Raw genomic sequence first — 13,709 nt, forward strand, 5'->3', positions numbered from 1 at the left:
CTCAGTCCGTATTAGAGAACTAGTGGGTGTATCTTCAACTTCCAGGTGTCTTTCGCATTTTGAACGCCCTTTGGGATTATCTTTTGCCTTCACTGCAATGATCTTGAAGCCAAGCTGTGCTAAATTCTGCCGAGTTATGTAAGACAGGAACAAACTCAGCTCTCTACCTTGTCATTACACACTTGATTCTAAATGAGGATGCAAATAGATCAGGTGCTCCTTACGTATTTTTCTCTTGTTCCTTGCTCATCGGGGCCAAGAAACACCTGCTCCTGCAAGCCCATACCCAGCCTGTGCCTGCCTGGCACACAAGCACAGCAGTTTTCAGTCTGTTACGTGCTGTACGAATAAAAGAACCTGACGGTTGTGTGCAGCACATCGCCTCAGCTGTAACGACAGCCCCGTGCTATGCGACACTCTGAAAAACGGGGTTGGTTTGTGCTCTTGCTGCCTTTTCAAAATGGCTTCCAGGTGAAGTACCTCACTGCGCCTTCCGCGCTCCGGACCAGCGTTAACGCCGCTGCCCGTTTCCCCCTCCGCCCCCGGGCAGCTTCAGCGTGCGGGCCCCGGTCACCTCACCCGCGCGCCGCGAGGGTCTCGGCAAGGTGCGGTACAGGGGGGCACGTAGCGAAGGACGCCCGCCCGCCACGCTCCTCCGCAGGGCTGGGCCCCGGGTCACTGCCCTGCGGGAAGGCTGCGGGCGCTGACAGCCCCCGTGCGGAGCCAGCGGGCCGGTTCCCCCGCTCTGATGCCCCCGCTCGGGGGGTCGGGCCTCGGGTCCCCCCCTCCCGGCCCTGACCCAGATTCTCCAGGGAAGAGGCGGGGCCGCCGTCTCCGCCAATCACTGCGCCGCGCTAGCGTCACGTGGGGCCGCCTCCATTTGGCAGCGCGGCGGCGGGCGGCGCAGCAGTGCCGAGCCGGCCGTCACGGAGGGAGGAGGCAGCTGCCCGCCAGCCCAGCACCGACTGCCCTGCGCCACCGCCCGGCTTGGCCCGCACCGACACCCGCAGCCCAGGTTTGTGACAGGCCGGGAGCGCGGTGCGGTGGAGCGGGGGGCCTCTCTGCGGGGCGCCCCTGCGGAGTGTAGCGCCGCGGGTGTGTGTTGTCAGGGGGCAGGGTGGGCGGCGTAAGGAGCTCCCGGCTGCGCAACCCGCTAGCCGGTATTGTCCTTGCTCCGTTTAGCGCCCTCGGCGGAGCGGGCGCTGCTGGCGTCGCAGTTGGGCGCGGCCCAGGCCGCCATTTTGTGGTGGAGCGATGGCGTTGGGTTTTATTCCCTTCCTCGGCGGGGCGGTGCGCATGCGCTGGCAGGGAGGGAAGGAGCAGCAGGGGCTCGGCGCGTTGTGGGTGGGGCTGCAGGCTGAGCGTCGCGTTCCCATTGGCGCAGGCGGAGGCGAGCCCCACCTGCCTCGTTCCTATTGGTCCGAAGGGGGGGCGGGGCCGGGCCGCGGGCCAGCTGCAGACTGCGGCAGGGAGGGCGGCTGCGCGGGCCGGGCCGCGCTGTGCTGAGTCACCGGGCGGGCTGTCCCCTGCAGCGAGCTCCGCGTCCACAGCCATGAGCGGCTGCCGCGTCTTCATCGGGAGGCTGAACCCGGCCGCCAGGGAGAAGGATGTGGAGAGGTTCTTCAAGGGATACGGACGCATCCGGGACATCGATCTGAAGAGGGGGTTTGGGTTTGTGGTGAGTGCGCTTCCCCGCAGCGCTCCGCGGTTACCGCCCGTTGGCGGTCGATGCGCACGGAGCTACTTGTAAGGATAATGCCATTCATGTGCTCAGCTAATTATACTGTGTGGCACATGAATATTTGTTGATTTTTTAAGAGATGTAATTTTTTTTTTTTTTTTACTTTTTCTCTTTTTGCTGTGGTGGTTTTGCAGGAATTTGACGATCCGAGGGATGCAGATGATGCCGTCTATGAATTGGATGGAAAAGAGCTTTGCAGTGAGAGGTGAGGTACCCTATTTCACGAATTTATAAACTCAAATAACTGAAATAAAAAGTGAGTTGGTTTCAACTTGTATTGTGTAACCAGTATTATTTAGACTATTTTGTGTTGTGGGTTTTTTTTTTATGACTGTAACTATGAAAGAATATGTAAGAACAAAAATGTAAAAATGTGGTTTTTTCTCCCCTTTTTTTTTTTCCCACCAGGGTTACAATTGAGCATGCAAGAGCACGCTCTAGGGGTAGAGGCAGAGGGAGGTACTCTGACCGTTTTAGTAGCCGCCGTCCACGTAGTGACAGGAGGTATGTATAGCTTTGAAATGACGTAGTTAAGAATACTGTGGTCTCATCTGATCCGAGAACTTGAGGCAGAGTGAGGTATTAATAGGTAGTATTTGCCTTTTTAGTCAATCATTTGATGTGGCAGTAGGATAGTGAGGATTACAAAACCTCTCAGATGTGCTTGTTGTCTTCATGCTCCCTCCCTAAAGTACATAATGCTTGTCCTAGATTACTCAGGGCATTACGTAGTTAAGTTTTAATAGTAATGGTGGTATGCTGATGCTGGTTATTGGTACAGCCTTTGTTAATGTGTGGTTCTAGTTTAATTACTAACAAAAGTCCCAATTGTTTTATTTCCAAACAGAAGTGCCCCACCTTTAAGAACAGAAAATCGCCTCGTAGTGGAAAACTTGTCTTCCAGAGTCAGCTGGCAGGTTTGTTGAAACACGATTACTATTTTGACTTCATTTAATGGGTATGTAATGTAATTATTTTGTAAAATAATTAATTAAAATTAAATCTAATTTATTTTAAAATGTTTATGTAATTAATGTAATTTTAAATAATGTTATTTTATTATTTTAAATGAAAACTAGTTAATTTTAATTTATAATAATAATAAATGTATATATTTGAGGTTATATATTTATTTTTTCTTGTTTTTTAAATCCATTTTAACCACATATTAAACCCTTTATTTGCCAGCCTATCTGTGTCGTTGGCCTTATGACGAGGAGTGCCTGTGGGTTATCCTAATCGTTCTGTCTTGGTCACTCTTGGTCGGGCCTGGTTGACTTTCCAGTCAGCTCCTACAATGTCACTTGGCCACCTCTAGATCTGTGTTTGCCGGTCTAGACGTAATCGATGCACTCCTTAAAGTGCCACATTGCAGCGATCCCAGAGCGTTAACGAGATCTGATTCCTAAGTTGAGAGCTGTTCCTCCTGTAACGCTTCCGAATAAAGAGGTCCTGGTCGAAAAGAGTTGAAAGATACGAAATTAGGTGGTCGTTGGAATCCTGATCGCAGTAAAGTGGTCCTTGGTGACATCAAGCGTAGAGAATGTCTGGATCCATCACTAGTCTCCCAGTAGGGAGAGCAGTGCGATTCATGGCTTCCATCGACTGGGTAGTGGTCGTCCAGTGGGTGGCGAAGAGCCAGTCGGGCATATGTCATGACGGTATCTCCGGTCGCTTAATGCAGTTTGCTGCTTGGCTAGCCTAGGGAAATGTTAATAAAGGTAAAGTAAACTATATTTTTAATGACATATGGGGCACAAAGTAATTTCTTTTAAGTAAATGTAATTCTCTACTCATATAAGAATTGTAATGTAAATGGAAACTGAAATAGTAAAAAAATCCATGGGTAGTATTTCACACTCAGTCCAATATATATAGAAATGTACTTTCTTTTATTTCTTTCTCTCTCTCTTTCTCTCTCTTTGTTATTTAATCTATATAATCCTTGTAGATTAATATTTCTCTTAACGTTAAGACACTCTATTTGCATTTTGCTTAAAGCAATATGCTTTTTCATTTATTTCGTGCCCTAATATAGATAATTCAATTTTGATAGAATACAAGTATGGCAATTGCCATGTCTATCTAAGATCTCTCTTTCAGTAGTCATAAGTTTCTTTTGTTTATTTTTAACTATTTTTATGTAGATAAGTATTAATTTCACTTCTTTGCATAACGTAATTTGTCTTGTGTTAGGATCTCAAAGACTTCATGAGACAAGCTGGGGAAGTAACCTTTGCAGATGCACACAGACCTAAGTTAAATGAAGGGTAAGCCTCTTAAATAATCTCTTAAAAGCTGTAGTGTAATACTTCTGCATATTACGTAGATATTTCAGGAGGGAAGCTGGTTGCTTTTTGGTGCTTCCTCAGCAGCTGTTCATGGTTTAATTTAGCTACCCTTTGAAAATGCCTTCTCTGGTATTTGGGGAGGGGAATTCTTCAGTTCGTACTTGAGTTATGATATTGGATGACTGCGCTGAGCAGTGTGAACTTTTATAAGTTCCTTTTCTTTTCCCAGAGTATGTTTTGCTCTGTCGTCAAAAATATAACTTGTAATTGTGAGCTCTGTGGTGTGTTTGTGTTTTTTTTTTTTTTTTTTCTGTAGGGTGGTTGAATTCGCCTCTTACAGTGATTTAAAGAATGCTATTGAAAAGCTTTCTGGTAAAGAAATTAATGGAAGGAAAATCAAACTAATTGAAGGCAGCAAACGGCACAGGTATGTATTTCTGTTCTCTTAAATAATGCTTAAATATCCACTAAGAAAGCTTCGAAGAACTGTCAGTGAATTGTCTGGCTATTGTTGTGGTTCGTGGCGTTTCATTTGTAACACCAATGCTCTTTGTTTCCTCAGTAGGTCCAGAAGCAGGTCGCAGTCTCGTAGCGGAAGCTCATCCAGGTCTCGTAGCCGTTCCCGTTCCCGCAGCCGCAAGTCTTACAGCAGGTCAAGGAGTAGGAGCCATAGCAAGTCCCGGTCAGTTAGTAGATCTCCAATGCCAGAGAAGAGCCAGAAACGTGGTTCTTCCAGCAGATCTAAATCTCCATCATCTGAGGATCGGCACAGGTCTCGGTCAAGGTCCAGATCTGTTGACAGTGGCAACTGAACTATAAGTAGCTTGGCCTGGGGGCCTTTTTTTAAACCATACTTGCTAAAACTTGTGGTAAGTATGTGACTTTCTGTGGGGAAGGGTTTGGATGGGGAGGGGGGAGGGATGAGGGGAACTTTGTAGATGTGGACTATGGTGGGAAGGGTTATTGACTAATTGTATTAAATGTTTTTTGATAACTCTTTTCTCGCTCACATCTTTTTGTGAATGTCTGAAGTGTATAGTTTATGTATATTGGCAGAGCTCTTTATAACTAAAGCAGACAACCTAAATTTTTTGTACTGCAAAAAAAAGTCATCTGAATACTTAATTCCCAGTATATTCAACTGTGTATAGTAACTCAGAACAATGAGTATATCTCAAACCAGTAGCTTTAGGCATCTAAGAGCTCTACATGTGCTGTACATAAAGCTTTATTTTGGAGGTATTTTTTGTGCTTTTGAACCATTGTTTCAGTTATAGGTCAGCAGATTTAAGTGCTGGTCAGTACTGGTAATAAAACTTTATTTTAAAAGCTTTTCATTTAATATGACTTGCACTACACTAAGAAAATGCCCATTTCGCTGCCCTGTGGTAATATTCTATAAAGCACCCTAATTCTTGGTACTTAAGAATTAAATAAATAAAGTATAAAGAAACATGTCTCTGCTTCTAGTGTGTTCTTACTGTTAGTGGAGTGTTTGTCAGCGCATCTCATGTTGGACACTGTTAAAATGTTTCTTGAAGATGGGTCTACAGCAAAGTTGTCATCGAGCATTTTGGATGTGGAGGAGAACTTCCTTTTAAATACATCATGCTATGTCCTTAGGTCTCTTTATGTTCAGGAATGAGAACCTTGATAACGAGAATCAGGCAAGTAATGTAGCTTTTAATCACTGGATAATAAACATGAAATATGAAAGATGGATGTAGTTGGCATACTTCATTAGTGTGTTTGTGCGCACACATATGAGAGGACATTTAGGTGTGGAGAAAGCATTTTTACAGGTGTTAGTCCTCACTCTGGAGGAAGAAGAAGGATTTTTAAGTTGGTGGGAGTGCTGCAGCCTGTGTTTCAGTGTTCGTGCCTTGCAGGAGCAGCAACCCTCTGCAGTCCCCCTGTTTCTCAAACCCTTGTCCATGTTGAGAGACCTTTAGAATTAAACTTTTTAAAAAATGTGTTTTCTTATAAAGTGCTTTACAAAGGTGGTTCTGTAACCCACTGAGGCCTTTAAAAAGATCTTTGGAGCCAAGGCTGGGCTTTGGATTAAATCCTGGGAAATGCAAGGTGGTTCTCAGAACAAGGTCTGGCCCTGTGGGAGGTGAGTCGTTCAGGGTCTCTGCAGGACCCGCTGCCTTTTCTTGGTGCTGTTGCACAGTTATCATAAATGTGTTTTGAGCTAATGAACAAGAATGAGCTTTTATGCCTTGGGAATCTATCTGTGAAGGTGGCACTGTACCAAACTGCCAGGTGCTCCTCGGAGCAGGTGCTGAGGTGGTTGGATTGATATGCAGTTAATTGGCCTATTGCTAGTCAGCTTTGGGGAGTGGAAGGTGTCATTCTCAGAGGCTCGTAATTCAGATGCTGGACCACTGGAAGAGGAGTGGAAGAAGAGGGCTTTACCCTCCACAAGTAGGGGCAGGGCTGACACAGCCAGGTGTAAGGTCAGCTGTGTCACCTCAAGTCAGTTGGTCCTTCCTGCTTACTTGAATCATCAGGGGTGTCTGTTCAAGTGGGCCTTGGCTCCAACAGGAACGCAGGTGGGTGAAGGCACCTGCTGACTGGAAAGCAAGATTTCAGATACTTCTCTCCCTCAGGCTAAAGGCGGAGGACTGCCTGCTCTACGAATAGCTGCTCCCAATTCTGTTTCTGAACCATACCACTTGCCTTGCAAGCAGCCTGAATAGATTTCTGCATTTTACTTGGGGAGCTGGCTTTGCGATGACAAACCTCCAGTTTATAACAAACTCCCAGGCTTTGCATTATGGAGGGTTATGTTGACTTCTGGCCAGAAATGATTCTGCCTTCATGAAGCATGGGTTCTTGGTATGAGCCTGTTCAGTCTTAGTTAAGGGGGGTTACTTTCAGGTTGCAATGTATACTCAGCATGTTGGAAGAGTTAATGCCAGTCTGCCCTCGTACTCCTATTTATAGGGTGACAATAGCTAGATGGTGCCCTGGAGAGGCATTGTGTTTAGTTCACTGACTCCTGCAAAGCAAGGCACATTCAAGGCTCATGTATTTTCAGAGGTACAGCTTGCCGGACCCAAACTTGGCATACTTAGGCAGCTTGCGTAGCTGTGTTCAATTTTTGTGGTCTCTGCTGTGTGGAGAGCAGTGGAACACCACACAAAGCTCATGTTTTGGAAAATGGGAGTGACCAGCAGCCTGTGAGCTGCTTAGCTGCGTGCTGGGTATCGGTGGCCTGTGCTCTGAGGAATTGTATACCTCACTTTGGGTCTGTCTTAGAGAAATTACATTAATTTTCAGTGATGCCTTTGGGAGCTGCTTCCAACAAGTGCCAGTGGGATAATTCCAAGTAGATGAAATTAAACAAGGGAACTGATGTGGGCAGTGACTTTCATCTGGGCAAAACTGGGGGTGGTCATTTGGGAGCATGGCCCTAATCTGTCCCAAAGGGTTGTCATGATGACTTGGAAGTCTCTCTCATGGGCAGGCAGGGACAGGCTTAGTCTGGAGCAAGGTCTTCAGGAAATAACAGTGAGGGTACAGTTAGCTCTGTGGTGACTCCTTGTCTGGTGTAAACTGAGCATAGAAGTAAGTCTTACACAGAACTGCTGGAGACCTGTAAGCCTGCTGCAGAAGGTGCAGCTTGGAGGGGTTGTGATAACAGCTGCCGCATGATCAGTCTGTATCGTTTTCCTGGTTTGCCACTGTTTCTGCAGGGTCTTGACACTTCCAGAGCACTAACTGTGTCCACAGCTGTGCACATCGTTTTTGCTGCATCTGAAGAAAAGGAAAAATGTAGTGAGAATAGGCATTCTGAAACCTGGGTATGGAAAGGCTGTGAAACAGCTGTAACTGGTGTTGCTGGATGATGTGAAACAAAAGGAAGGAACTTGGAAGTCTTGCCAAAATATTTAAACCATTTTGTTCTCAGTCATTTATGAATTGGAGCCTGGAATGGAAAGCCAGCCTTTCTGTGGTAGTCCTGCAAGCACCTGTATGGCTGTTTCCAGTATCAACTGTTCCTGTACTGGAGGCACACCTAGGGATACAAATTGGGTGGGGTTTTTTTCCCCATTAACAGTCATCCTTCAGCTGAGCTATAAGATTTGATAAAATGTTCCTGTAGCAGCTGCTCAGCTGCTTCTCTGTCCCAAGGGACTGGAGAAAGCTGGTCTGGAAGCATCAGAAGGGTGACTGGTGGAGGATCTCATTCAGCAGTGCATTCTCCAGATACATACACAGACACTCAGATGGGCTTTGACATTATGGACCTGCTGAAGTTGGAGAAGGGTCTGCCTCACATCTATACCAACAGCATACATGTATTTTAATTAAGCTTAAATCTACTTACACTTTTCTAGCAAAAGATCCAAATGTTTCCTTCCTTCAGCCCTCTCCAGAAGTGATAGCCATCAGTGAATCTCTCAACAGTGTGCAGTGAAGCTCTGATTTGTTGCATTACAGAATATCTGATATTTTGTGTGGTTTTAGGCACACACAAACACCTCTGTTCTTTGCATGTGCTTGGTGCAAGTGATAGCTTTTGCAGGATGTCTTAGTTTAAGCAGAGAACTCTGAAAACCTCTGAGCACTGATAGTATAGATAGTATATAGCTATGTGAAACATTCTGCTGATGCAAGAAGTCATCATTTCTAATGCGTTCGGTTACCCCTGAATTTTTGACTGTGATTTGTCTTTAATATGTTGGGTATGTAACCCTGAGTTAAAAGGCAACTGTATTCTCACTCCAGAAAGCAGAAATTCCTTGGTAGTTTATGGTTTGGAGTGGAAAACATAAAAAAAGAGCAAAGCTGTACTTGCCATTTCCTTTTTTAATTCTGTCATGGATCCTAAAGACCAGGATGAGCAGGAGTCCCTCTCCAAGCTGGAACAGCAAGTAGAGTAGTGGGAAGAAATACAGGGGGCCAATGATTTCTGGGGCGAAGGTGACCTTGAGGATGGTCGAGCAAAGCTGTACGTTCTGGCAGCCAGTTTCCATGCACACTGTTCGCCTGCATCTGAAGGAGGAAAAGTTAAGCAGATTACAGATTTAACCCACTTTCAAACAACTTAAAAAGAACGCTGCCTACCTTGCTGTTGCAATGCTTTGTGTGTTTGCCCGTGCTAAAAGTTGCTTTATCAGGAGCAATAATGAGATCCCTGGAAGGTTTTGCCACTTGTTCCCTTTGCAATGGGCGCAGACAGATCATGCTATAAATGTGGACTGTGTGCTTAACGGTGTTTGGAGGACTTAAGCCCTGCTATGGGCTCTGCAGCTTCCCACAAGGAAGGAGTCTGCTTCCAAGGTGAAAAGAAGAGTCCAAGGTGTGAAGGTAAAAAATAGTGATGACTAGCAGGCTTCCTGCCTGGATTAGGTAGGATGGGAAAGGAAGGGAGTGGGTTTTGTATGCAAGGTTTCCATCCGGAATTCCTGGGGCTGCAACTGAATGCACTGACTGGTTTGAGGTATTTATCAGCTGAGGAATAATTGTGTCACTTGGGGTCTGCTCTCTGTTGGTATTTCCCAGTTTGCTGGTTTTTCATGTGGTGCTATGAATTGTGTTCTTCCCTCATCTTCATCACTGAGCAGAGGCAAGTAATGTGTGCTTAGCAGGTTACTAGTGATCTTAAGTCAAAACCATCCATCTGCTTGTTCAGTGAACCTTCTACCTTTTCCGTGGTGATCAGGTACCTGTGTCAAAAAAAACTACCCCAGCTACTCCTCCCCTCTCTGATGAGACAAGCAAAGGTTGAACTAATTTCTCTCCTCGCTCAAGGTGTGGGAGTTATTGACTTGGGACCAGCTTGCAGCATGTCTGCTTGTACACCTAGGGCCTGTTTAGGGAGACTGCAATCAGTGTTTATTCTACAAGAGTACATCAATGTTGAAACCTGTGTTTTCGCCATTGCTCTGTAGACCAGAACTGCCATGCCTATCTGTTCCTTCTGGTGACAGAGAGTGAGGGGAGGGGGCGGGGGGGAACATACCGGTCATTAAGCTTGAAGACTGCAGAGAGAACATAGCCCAGGAGGAATCCAATAAAAGGCATCAAGGCAGAAGATCCCAGGAGGGATGGTGAGAAGACAACCATGATATTGCTTCCCACATTGGCCACGGACAGAGCGATTATTGCAGAAGATGACAGTAGAAGCACAACCATCCCTGCCTAAAATAAAAGTGATCAAGACAAGGACAAGGGAGAAACCCCCAGCAAAATTTTCCTCAGCCATTGGAAGCAGCTGTGCCCAGTTCCCTGTCCAGCACATGTCAGTATATAGTAAGAGTGCATAAATACCTTTCAAGGATATAAATGTTACAAGTAACCAGCAAGAAACCATACTGAGGTATTACCTAGAGAGACCTTAAATAACTGGATACCTTTCTGATCTACCTGCAAAACGACCGAGGCTTTCTCCATCAGCCACTAGTTTCTCGGGCATTGCTATGCGTATGTCTGTCCAGGTCCCTTTGTGAACCTAATCCACCCAAAGTCCACCCAAACCACTCTACTCACAGGCAGAGCCTGCCTATAGCAGGTGTGGAAGGTGGTGGCTGTGTTTTCAAATTGTCTCATTGGTATCTGATGATTTGGCAGATAAAGGAGCTGGGGAATTTTGGGAGGCAGAATACACAGCTTTCCTGCCTGTCCCTCCCCTTTAGAGTCCCGGTGTTTTTTTAAAAAGCAAGTCTCTAGCCCCTTCCTCTTTTGTAGAGAAGATGAATGGAAAGGTGGTGTTAGCAGAAAGGAACATGACTTAAGGGTCAGCTGGGCCAGTGGAGGTCGCTTTGTCATGCTGGGCTTCTTTTGAAACAGTCCAGTTGTCATTGCCCTGTGCTGGGTAAAGGGACCTCTGAAGAGCTCTGGGCCTCCTATGTCTGCTCTAGCTGGGTTCCCATCCTTCTAAGATGTGATTCCTAATGTCATTTTATCAGGTCTGTTATTAGGTCTTGGCACCCCTTTTTTGCTGTGCTTGGTCGCAGTTTCTCTGAAATGGAGCCTTATTGAAAGAAACCATGAAAAATAGGTTTACAAAGTTGTTAACAGCTTTCTGGGTATTGCTGGTGGAACTCTTGAGTTAGACAATGGTGGAATTGGTTGTCCAGATTTCCCTTTTTGCTTTTTAAATGCCTGATGTACAAAGGAGGTAGGGAGATGACTCCAGGCATAAGTGGGTACTTAGTGATCTAGTGGCTTCTGCTGGATAGATACCTGATTGATGTATGCAGCAACTACAGCAACTTTGTGATGTGCCTTTTGCCCTGTCCTACACCTTTGAGAACAGTGGGATGGTCTTGTGGTCTTTTTTTTTTTTTTTTTAAATCTAGGGTCTGCTTTGGATACAGCAGTAGCTGGGGGCAATGCCTATGAAGCTCCTTAGTGCTGCTTGTAGCAAAAGAAAATGAAGTAAAAACTGAAGTCAACAAAGGAGAGCGAGGTAGGAAGCTGCCTACAAAATGTTTGTCTGGAAAAGGTGGAGGACTTCTCTTTGGGCAAATATTTTAATGATGAAAGTGGTGAAGTGGACGTCTTGAGTTCTATCCTCAACCCTTTCATTGATCTGTGACATACCTTAAAGAAGTTAATATTCCTGTGCCTCTATTTTTCAAAACTTCCTTGAGGCCCTTGGTTGAAAGGCAACTAGCACAGGATACTTCTTACCTTGATGATAAAGCCAGTGTACTGTGGTTTCTTCTCATTCAAGATGATGCCGATTGCACAGGGGATTAGCATAATGACCAAGGAGGTGATTATTCCTTTGTAAGGCACCTTGCCCTCCAAATCACCCTCGTATAGTCCTCCCGAGTAAAGGTACAGAAGCAGAGGCATTAGTCCAATTGCCAGGACTGTTGAGCATGTGGTCATTACAATGCTGAGATGAAGAAAGGACCCTTTAGTAGAAGAATTACTCTTCTTTTTATGGAATAGGCTATTTTTTCTTACTAACCTGGACACATGGATACAAGACTTTACTTTGTTCTTTCCTGACCTGTCACTGAGATTTCCCCAATATTGCTATCAGGTTGTAGAAGGATGTGATATGAAGAGAGAGAGGGGGAGATGGTTCAAGATCTGTACAAGCTCAGAAAGGACCTTCATTATGGGTACAGCTCACATTTCAGGAATACACAAGTGACAGAGAAAGTAATGCTTCCTATTGTGCCCCTGGATCTTGTTTTATCACTAGGGTTTTTTAGGTTCTGCTAGTTCAACTTTTCTCACTGGTGCAGCTTCTCCAGACACCGTGCTCAGTTTACACAGAACAATATGCTGCTATATGGATAAATATAGCATATATATGCTATTTGTACCGCTGTGTGGAGATTAAAAAGTGTTCCTACACCCATCTCATCAAGAACAGCATGCCATATGCTTCGGAGAAAGGTACAGAATCTCATCTTATTGTAAAACCAGGACAAATTGGCTCATTGAGCAATCATGAGTGCTTAAAAAATATTCTAGATTTAGTATTTCAGTCTTTATCCAGCTTCTTGGGAATTGCTAATGTTGGTTAAGCTAGCTTCTGAATCAGTTATAAGACTAGATTGGCCTGGGCAATGGGCAATGAGCTTTCCTTACCTGAGGTTCATGTCTCCTCTCAGTGCCAGACTGAAGATGTTGGAGAGGTTTCCCCCTGGGCAGCAGCCACAGATGAGGATGGCCAGGGATTCTGTAGCACCCAGCTGGAAGAGCTTGCCCAACACAAATGCTGTCAAGGGCATGATGCCATACTGAGCCATTACAGCAATTGCCACGCCTTTGGGTTTCCTGAGGTGCGTTGTGATCTTGGCTATCTCCATCGTACACCCCAGAGATACCATGATGACAAAGAGGACCACAATAAAGATCACATTCAGGGCTTTGTCCATGGCCTGCTGGCCGAATGCAGATGGTGGTGGCACACTGGTCAAGGAGGTGCTCTGTATGTGACTTGGGCTCCAAAGCTCTCGGCTCTCAAAGGCTCCCTTGGTCTCATTCATCCTGCTGAAGAGTTTAGAGGTCCCTTCTTCTCTAAGTGGCTGGGAAGGTGAGGAAGTGATTGATTCAGGAGTCTGGATAACATCCAATTAGTGCAAGCAAAACATAAGCTCTCCTTCAGCAGCTGTTGAAACAGAAATCCATGTTTTGAGCAATCAGCTCTGAACCCCGTTCTCTTTTGTAATAGGTTATGCAGAATAGGTTATGCAGAAACTATTGCATAGTTTCTGCTCTGGGCCCCACCTCTTCCAGTGTCTGCTCTCACCCTGAGAAAGAGGATATAGCTGGTGAGAGAGGGAAGGTCATTCAAAACTGGTAAAGACAGGTGCTTCATACAAAAGAAAATGAACCAGAAGAACTCTTGTCCACAAGAGACTGCCTAGGCCAATGCTTAAAAATGTGGTGCCTCTAGGGTACTGTATTTTTAACAAGGGTTACAAAATACTTACGCTTCTGGCCACAAATCAGTTTCTCAATAGGAGGGCTAGGAAGAAACTTCCTCCATGGACAAATAGTTTCTCTGGCAAAACTCTCAGGAGCATTCATGTCTCTTTTCCTTCAAGGTATTACTCCCTCAGTGTTTAGGGGAGGTTCTACGTGACAGGAGACTCAGCCGACCTCTGCAGTGCAAAGCTGTGCTTAGAATCACAGAATAATTTTGGTTGGAGAAGACCTTTAAGACCGAGTCCAACCGCTAACCTAACACTGCTCGC

The 13,709-nt window shown here is 45.5% G+C and overlaps 2 protein-coding genes across 4 annotated transcripts; one reads left to right on the forward strand and one right to left on the reverse strand.

The window, feature by feature from the left end:
* The first annotated feature begins 879 nt into the window (after nucleotides 1–879).
* SRSF5 (serine and arginine rich splicing factor 5) lies at nucleotides 880–5,364 on the forward strand. Of its 3 annotated transcripts, none has more exons than XM_065637029.1 (8): nucleotides 880–1,015; nucleotides 1,533–1,678; nucleotides 1,876–1,946; nucleotides 2,150–2,245; nucleotides 2,589–2,658; nucleotides 3,938–4,011; nucleotides 4,349–4,459; nucleotides 4,595–5,364. In XM_065637029.1, the coding sequence occupies exons 2-8, from the start codon at nucleotides 1,553–1,555 to the stop codon at nucleotides 4,842–4,844; spliced, it is 798 nt and encodes a 265-aa protein (XP_065493101.1). In that variant the 5' UTR covers nucleotides 880–1,015; nucleotides 1,533–1,552; the 3' UTR covers nucleotides 4,845–5,364. The 3 variants fall into 3 exon arrangements, with proteins under 3 accessions (XP_065493101.1, XP_065493102.1, XP_065493103.1); XM_065637030.1 differs by having other exon boundaries at nucleotides 4,598–5,364; XM_065637031.1 differs by lacking the exons at nucleotides 3,938–4,011; nucleotides 4,349–4,459; nucleotides 4,595–5,364 and adding an exon at nucleotides 2,930–3,931 and having other exon boundaries at nucleotides 881–1,015.
* A 2,248-nt stretch (nucleotides 5,365–7,612) lies between these two features.
* On the reverse strand, nucleotides 7,613–12,998 carry SLC10A1 (solute carrier family 10 member 1). The gene is made up of 6 exons (XM_065636871.1): nucleotides 12,598–12,998; nucleotides 11,992–12,033; nucleotides 11,680–11,890; nucleotides 10,007–10,185; nucleotides 8,840–9,036; nucleotides 7,613–7,794 (listed from the first exon to the last, which is right to left on the reverse strand). The coding sequence occupies exons 1-6, from the start codon at nucleotides 12,996–12,998 to the stop codon at nucleotides 7,613–7,615; spliced, it is 1,212 nt and encodes a 403-aa protein (XP_065492943.1).
* Nucleotides 12,999–13,709: the final 711 nt, after the last annotated feature.

Source organism: Caloenas nicobarica, chromosome 5 (assembly GCF_036013445.1).
Source record: "Caloenas nicobarica isolate bCalNic1 chromosome 5, bCalNic1.hap1, whole genome shotgun sequence".
NCBI classification, from domain to species: domain Eukaryota; kingdom Metazoa; phylum Chordata; class Aves; order Columbiformes; family Columbidae; genus Caloenas; species Caloenas nicobarica.

What these genes read in the sequence shown, in the direction of transcription:
- SRSF5 (XM_065637029.1), top strand. Translation starts at nt 1,553, where the DNA reads ATGAGCGGCTGCCGCGTCTTCATCGGGAGGCTGAACCCGGCCGCCAGG. An exon ending in AGAGGGGGTTTGGGTTTGTG is followed by an intron (nt 1,679 to 1,875) that starts GTGAGTGCGCTT and finishes GTGGTTTTGCAG; the next exon opens with GAATTTGACGATCCGAGGGA. An exon ending in GAAGGCAGCAAACGGCACAG is followed by an intron (nt 4,460 to 4,594) that starts GTATGTATTTCT and finishes TTGTTTCCTCAG; the next exon opens with TAGGTCCAGAAGCAGGTCGC.
- SLC10A1 (XM_065636871.1), bottom strand. Translation starts at nt 12,998, where the DNA reads ATGAATGAGACCAAGGGAGCCTTTGAGAGCCGAGAGCTTTGGAGCCCA. An exon ending in AGAGGAGACATGAACCTCAG is followed by an intron (nt 12,034 to 12,597) that starts GTAAGGAAAGCT and finishes ACAACCTGATAG; the next exon opens with CAATATTGGGGAAATCTCAG. An exon ending in ACACTGGCTTTATCATCAAG is followed by an intron (nt 10,186 to 11,679) that starts GTAAGAAGTATC and finishes CTTTTATTTTAG; the next exon opens with GCAGGGATGGTTGTGCTTCT.